Consider the following 7,354-nt stretch of genomic DNA (forward strand, 5'->3'; position numbering starts at 1 on the left):
TTCGATCCCATCCGTAAGGCTCATCCTCCCAACCCTTGGCTGCAGCCGGACGCACGCAGCACCGGCTCCCGATGCCGCGGGGACGCGGGCTCCCAGCGCAGGCACCGCCGGGTGGCGGCGAGTCCTGCGCCCGTGCAGCATTTTGCAAAGGAGATGCAGGAGGGGAACCATCGGGGCGTTCGCAGCGGGCCAGGGATGGGGCGCGGGTGATCGCGGCGGGCAGGAGCGTGTCGCCCCATCGCTGAGCCGAGCCTCCCCCCCGCTCTCCTCCGCAGCGCGGCAGCGGTGCCCGAGGGCGCGCGGCACCCAGCCGTGAGCCATGGCGCTGCTCACCCACCTGCTGGCCTGCGTCTTCGGCACCGGCTCCTGGGTCGCCATCAACGGGCTGTGGGTCGAGCTCCCGCTGCTGGTGACGGTGCTGCCTGAGCAGTGGGACCTGCCCTCCTACATCACCATCATCATCCAGATGGCCAACGTGGGGCCGCTCTTCGTCACCCTCATGCACCGCTTCAGGCCTGGCTTGCTCAAGGAGGTGGCCGTCATCTACGTGATCGTGTCCACGGGCGTCCTGGCCTGTCTGCTCCTGGCCTTCCTGTGGAGCTACACGTCCCCCATTGCTGGGGTGCCCCACAGCACCGCGTTCCTGGTCCTCACCTTCTTCCTGTCCCTGGTGGACTGCACCTCCTCCGTCACCTTCCTGCCCTTCATGATGCAGCTGCAACCCCAGTATCTGACCACCTTCTTCATAGGTGAAGGGCTCAGCGGGCTGATCCCCGCTCTCATTGCGCTGGGCCAGGGCTCTGGCATCTCCAGATGTGTCAACGACAGCCGTGTGGTCAACATCACCTCTGGCAACGAGACCACGGAGGGCAGCGTCTTTCAAATGGAGACCCGCTACCTCCCGGCCAACTTCTCCACCCTCCTCTTCTTCCTCCTCATGACAGTGATGATGGCAGCCTGCTTGGTGGCCTTCTTCTTCCTCAGCAGGCAGCCCAAGGTGTGGGAGCTCTCGCAGCAGCAGTTGTTTCCCAGCAGCGTCATCCTGAGCTCATTTGATCAGGTTCCCGAGGAAGGAGCCGGCTCCGAGGGCAGAGGAGGCTGCCCGTGCCCGGACACCAGGCAGCCTGGAGAGGCTGGGCCAGAGAAGGTCTCCTACTCTCTGGCCAAGCTCGCCTTCATCTACTTCCTCATCACCTGGGTGAGCTCTCTGACCAACGGGGTCCTGCCGTCCGTGCAGTCCTACTCCTGCCTGCCCTACGGCAACACGGCCTACCACCTCTCCGCCACGCTCAGCTCCATGGCGAACCCCCTCGCCTGCATCATTGCCATGTTCCTGCCTGGCAGGTGGGTCGCGGGGTCCCCGGGGGTCCGACCCCCACGCCAGCGCGGGGCATTTCCAGGCTGGCTCTGCCCCAAGAGCAGCCCAATGGGAATGGCCGGGGGCGGGGGAAGCCAAGTGGGTTGAAGACCTCAGGAGTCCCCAGAYCAAAGGGATCGGGAAACCRTYGGGCTCTTGCTGGGCGAGCAGAGAYGACCAAGACGGGAGGATGGGGCAAGCACGCAGCCGACCCGGCTGAAAAGACCGGACCCGCTGCCTGTGCTGCGGGTCTGGCCTCTCCCATTGCAGCGAGTGGCCGTGCTGGCAGTGATCCCTGCGTCGCCGGTGTGTCCCTTGCAGGTCCCTGGCCCTGCTGGGCGCCCTCGCGGTGGCGGGGACGGCCTTCGGCGCCTACAACATGGCCATCGCGGTGATGAGCCCCTGCCCGCTCCTGCAGCAGTCCCAGTGGGGCGACGCCGTCATCGTAAGTCGCGGCGCCCCTTCTCGCCCCGGGGACGGTCCGCGCTGCGTCGCGTCGCCCCGCTGACCGCTCTCCTCCTGCGCCGCAGGTGCTCTCCTGGGTGCTCTTCACCGGGACGCTCTCCTACGTGAAGGTGATGGCCGGGGTGATCCTGCGGAGCCGCAGCCACAGCGCGCTGGTGTGGTACGGCGCCATGGAGCAGCTGGGCTCCCTCCTCGGCGCCGTTCTCATGTTCCCCCTCGTCAACGTTTACGGCTTCTTCCAATCCGCCGACTACTGCAGCCTGCAGTGCCCGGCGTGAGCGGGGCCGGGCGCCCGGTGTGGGGGGGCCCCGCTGCCCGCGGACGCTCCCCCGGGGCAGCGCCTGCCCCGCACCCGGGAAGGGGAGCACCTGGTGCATCTCCCCGCCTGTGCCGCGGGAGCGGGACGGCTCTCGGGAAGCAGCCCGGCCCCGGCCTCTCCTCCATGCCCCTGCTCCCGCGCTCGGCCGGTGCCCTGGGAACGGGACCTCCCTGTTGCATTTGAACAAATAGAAGGTGTTTGCTGCCCGCTTCCGCCTCCCGCCCTGCTCCGCTGCCTGCTCCGCTGCCTGCTCCCTGCCGCCCCCGGGAGCCCAGGCTCGCAGGGAAGGCGCCCGCTTGCCCGGCAGCCTCTCCCTGCAGCACCCTCCGCTCCAGGGGCCCCAGCTCTCTTCCCCCTCCGTCTGTCCAGCTCCGTGTGTCTGTGGCGCCAGGGCAGCCTTGCACAGAGGAGGGGAGGGGGCACAGCCGCGAGCTTCCCTTCTGCCCCCCCTGTACTCGCAGCTGTGTTTGCCCCTAGAGCAGCCGGGGGGGGAATGTCGCTGGCGCGTTGCTTCCGCCTTTGCTTTCTGCCGGTGCAAGCGAGGGGCAGCCCCAGGGCGGCAGGAGAGGGGCTCCAGGCGGGAGGCGCGTTGATGGGCTCCAGGGGCTGGGGAGCTGCGGCGTGCCGGGGGGGGGGGAACGGGGGCCGTGCACGGGTGCAGGACAGCCCCCGCTGCATGTCGCAGGGCGTCCCCGAGCTCCTGGGCTGGGCTGGCCTGCAGCGAGGCCGGCTGCTCCCGGTGGGGGGGGGGGAGATGCACGTTGCCCCCCTCCCCGCAGCCGCCCCCAGCATCCTCTGCCGTGCAGCTGCCTGCCGCGATCCCCCAGCCCGGAGCACCCCAGCGCCGGGGAGGAGCGGCCGGAGGAGCAGGGTGCCAGCTGCCTGCCTCGGCTCATCAATCACGGTGCCGGGAGGGGAGCGCTGCCGCGCGGAGCCCGGCCTGACCCACTTAGCAGATGAGGAGCGGGGCAGCCCCTCGCCCGCGTGGGTTTGCAGCCGGCTGCAGCGAGGGGAGACAGAGCCCGCGCCGGCCCTGCCTCGGCATCCGCTGCGGGGCGGACGGACCGGGGCAGCGCTCGCTGCACCGCAGCCGCCCGGGGACACGGTCCTGGGGGCTTCGTGCCGGGGCTGGCTGAGTCTCAGGGGCCCCCACGTGTGGGGGAAAGGCCCTGGAAGCAGGTGGGGAAACTGAGGCACAGCGGGGCAGGGGTGACTTGCCCAGGGTTCTCCAGCAGCCCTGGCCACACTTTCCACTGGCTCCATGTGCTCCGTTGCATCCCGTCCCAGCTCCATGCTCGACCTCCCCCCTCCATAAAATCGGGATGAGCCCCCATGGGGCAAACCCTGCTCTGCTGGGAGAGGTGCTGGGCTCGGCACTGAGGCGGGGGGCAACGGGGGCCGGGGTGCGCCGAGACCCCGCGTGCGCCGGCACCCCGTCCCCGGGGCGCGAGGCAGCCGTGCCTTTGTCCCCGGCTCTTTGTCTCGCAATCTGCCGCACCGCGGAGCGGCGGCTGCGAGCTGCCAGACAGGCTCTTGTTGTGCCTTAAAGACACAGATTCGAGCCACTTCGGGGGCTCCAACTGCATCCCGGCCGCCTGCGGGAAGGACGCGGCCGGAATAGCTAATTGCCGGCAGCCCCCCCGGCGCCACGGAGTGGAGCCCAGCCCTGCTGCCAGCCCCTTGCCCCTGCCCGGCCACCGGCCTGCTCAGCCCTGGCCACCAGCCGGTCACCAGGGGCACGCTGGCCCTCTGCTCACCGCAGCCAGCGCCATGCCGGACCCCCCATCCCTGCTGGTGTTGGCATCCTTGCACCGCTGGCGGGGACACGGCGGGTGCTAGCGGGTGCCCTGCAGCCCCCGGCTCCCAGCAGGAGCTGGTGCAAGCGCAGCTGGCGCGTGCCAGCCCCGGTGCTTGGGGCAGCCAGGCGCCAGGTCCCAGGGGTGGCCCGGCACCAGCCTGGTCCCCAGCCCTCCATCCTCGCTGCAGCCCTGCGCGGGCGTGGGGACAAGCCACAGGCCGTCCGGCCGCAGCCGGACCATCTCCAGCCTCGCAGCTGAGACCTGGGAGCCGGGGCCAAAACTGCAGCTCGGCGCAGGTTTGCCACGAGGGGGAAAAAAGCCCGGCGGCTGCTGCAGGAAACAATGAGTCATCCCGGCCRCGTGCCGTGCCGTGCCGTGCCGGGCCAGCAGCGCTCCCGCAGCGTGCCGGGCTGCACCCGCAGGCGATCCCACGGCAGAGGGGCAGCAGCGGGGCAGCGAGCTCAGCGCCTGCAGGCAGCCCCCGGCAGCCCCGGGCCTGTCCCTGCGGGCACCGCGTATCCGTCAGGATCAGGCCCTGCGGAACCAGCAAGTGGGATGGAGATGCAGGGAGAAGGGCAGGAGGCAGCCACCACGGACCGGCCATCGGTGCAGGGCCACCGAGTGGCAGCTCGGCTCGTCCCCAGCAGCGGGGAGCTGGATGCGCCCCGCCGCCCTTGCGGGGGGACCCAGGACGCGGCACCTCTCCCCATTCCCAGCCCCTCCATGCTCCTTCCCAACCCGGATCCGTGAGGCTGGGAGTCCCCGCACTGGCACAGGGTCCCCGAGTGGCAGCTCGGCTCGTCCCCAGCAGCGGGGAGCTGGATGCGCCCCGCCGCCCTTGCGGGGGGACCCAGGACGCGGCACCTCTCCCCATCCCCAGCCCCTCCATGCTCCTTCCCAACCCGGATCCGTGAGGCTGGGAGTCCCCGCACTGGCACAGGGTCCCCGCACCCCGGTGCGGCACCGCGGCCCCCCTCTGCCATCCAGCGCCTGCCGCCCCCTCTCTTCCTCCCTCCCTCCCTCCCGCCCCGGAGCCGGCGCACGGGGAACAATCGCATTCAAGCCGTGCGAGAGGGGAATTATTTCCATACAGCTGCTCAGAAAGGCACGAATTTAGCCATCACCCAGTCGCACTCCAGGAGAAAGGCTGGGCCTTTCTTCTCCGGCGCTCCCCTCCCTCTCCCGCGCGCGGCGGGGGCAGGTTTGGGGGGGGCCCAGCCTCGCTGCAGTCAGCAATATTAGCACAGCTCCGCAGGACTGATTGCAGGTTATTAACATACATTATCTCAGTCCCCTGCCTCTGAAAGGAGCCGAGCTCCCGTCCCCCCTCTCCCCAGCCCCCCCTCCCCCTCCCCCTGGCTTTTACACTTAATTACCTCCCTTATTACACCACAGCCTGGAGAGAGGAAAAAATCACAGGGCAGCGGGCAGGCAGGCACGGCCGGCCCAACTAGGGCGTAAGTAATGGCCCGTTCTGCTAACGTGCCTGCAAGGAAAGAAATCGCGCGCACACGTATAAATAAATAAGGGAGCAGAGGGTCGGGAGCGCCCGGCTCCTGTGCGCGTGGCAGGGATGGCCGGGATCTGCGGCCCCRGGAAGGGATGGTGCCGGGGGCCGTGCGCCCTCGGGGCTGGGGTGACCTTGGACTTGGCAGAGCCCCGACGTCAGGGCCAGATGGGACTCGCCGTCACAGGCTGGGGGCAGGCGGGGGGGCGATGAGMCCTCAGCCCGCACCGGGGGCAGCTCTGACCCCCCAGCCCCGGGGACAGCCCTGGTGGGGACGGGTCGTGCCGTGCCCCACGCCACCCCACGGCTGGGGTCTCACGGCCCTCGGTGCGCCCGGATCAGTGCCAAACCCCTGCAGCGGGATCAGCCCCGGCTGGGAGCAAGCCCGGAGCTGTGGGCAGGCCCGGTGGTCTCAGGTGCATGGAGGGCGGCCGCTCGCGGACGGCAGTGTGCTCCTGCGGCCGACGCTCCGTACCCGGTGGAAGGGTCGGGGCATCCCGAGGCCGGGGGTTTCCGCTAGCAGGGTGCRGAGCGGGCGCCCCAGCTCCCCTCGYGCCGGCCGTGCCAGCGCTCTGCTGCCGGTGATATATCATGAACTATTATTAGTTAAGTGCTGCAATGCACTCGGCGTAATGCAAGGCTCGGCGAAGAGCGCGGCCCTTCCGCAGGCGCTCACCAGCCGCCTCGGCAGGCAGGGCCCTCCGGGGAGGAGGAGGCTGTTAATATAATGGGCTGGGGGGGGGGGGGGGGGGGCGGCAGGCAGGGCCCTCCGGGGAGGAGGAGGCTGTTAATATAATGGGCTGGGGTGGAGGGGGGGGGGGAGAGCTGGCTTTGAAGGCAGGATTGCAAAGCAGGACAAGGCTGACTGGGGTCCCCAGCGCGGTGGCAGGGCCGTGGCTCAGCGCCCAGGGCCTGGCYGCCRGGACAAGGAGCTGGGGTGGGGGTGAGAGCAGCTCAGGCCCTTTGCACTGCGTCCCGTGAGCACAGCCCCACTCCCGGAGCCCCCCGTTCCCCATGTGCATCCCTGGAGCATGGCCCCACTCCCGGAGCCCCCCACTCCCCGCGAGCATCCCCTGAGCACAGCACCTCGGAGGGGCTCCCGGTGGGACGGCAGCGGCAGGGCTATCCCAGCCGGCGGCCAGCCACATCCCCGGTGGGGCGGCGGGGCCGGGATGCCGGTCAGCCCTGCACGGCCCCAGGGAGAGCCAGCTCTGGGGTCACAGCCCTTCCGCAGCGCTCATCCGGGCCGGGGCCTCATCCTGCCCCGGGGCTGGGCCCAGGAGGGCCACAGCGCCAGGCTGCGCCGTGTGCTCAGCGCCGGCGAGAGGGGGGGGAATGGGGGCTCCTGCAGGGAACAATGCGCCGCCACGAGCCCGGCTGCTGTTGTGGGCGGCGAAGGTCACGGCGCTTCCCTGGGGACAGAGAGAAGGGACAGGACGTGGGGAAAGGGACAATGGACAAGGATGGGGACAGGGAAAACAGACAGGGGACAGGGAGCAGGGATGGTGATGGGGAAAGGGACAGAGGACAGCGATGGGGACAGGACAGAGATGGGACAGGGACAGGGATGGGGTCAGGGGACAGGGATGGAAGGGAACACAGATAGGGACAGGGAAGAGGGCACAGAAGTGGGGATAGGAAACAGGGATGGGGGCAGTGGAAAGGGACAGGGGACAGGGAACAGAGATGGGGACAAGGAACAGGGACAGCGATGGGGACAAGGACCCCCAGCCCCGACCTTCCCAGGCCCTGCGTGCTGGTGGCAGGAGACAAAGGCAGAGGGAGGCAGCGGGCCCCGGCGGCCCGTGTCTCCGCGGATCCCCACCGCCGGAGCCGGGATGCCAGGGCCGGAGGGGGCCGGGACCCCGCGCTGCCGCTGCTACCCCGGGCGCTCGGCGCTGCCGGCG

At 70.0% G+C, this 7,354-nt stretch overlaps 1 protein-coding gene across 1 annotated transcript; it reads left to right on the forward strand.

The window, feature by feature from the left end:
- The first annotated feature begins 319 nt into the window (after nt 1-319).
- Nucleotides 320-2,100, forward strand: SLC52A3 (solute carrier family 52 member 3). The gene is made up of 3 exons (XM_026067068.1): nt 320-1,344; nt 1,679-1,802; nt 1,888-2,100. Exons 1-3 carry the CDS (start codon nt 320-322, stop codon nt 2,098-2,100), a joined length of 1,362 nt encoding a protein of 453 aa, XP_025922853.1.
- The last annotated feature ends 5,254 nt before the right edge of the window (nt 2,101-7,354 follow it).

Source organism: Apteryx rowi, unplaced genomic scaffold (genome assembly GCF_003343035.1).
Source record: "Apteryx rowi isolate R43461 unplaced genomic scaffold, aptRow1 scaffold_0, whole genome shotgun sequence".
NCBI lineage: Eukaryota > Metazoa > Chordata > Aves > Apterygiformes > Apterygidae > Apteryx > Apteryx rowi.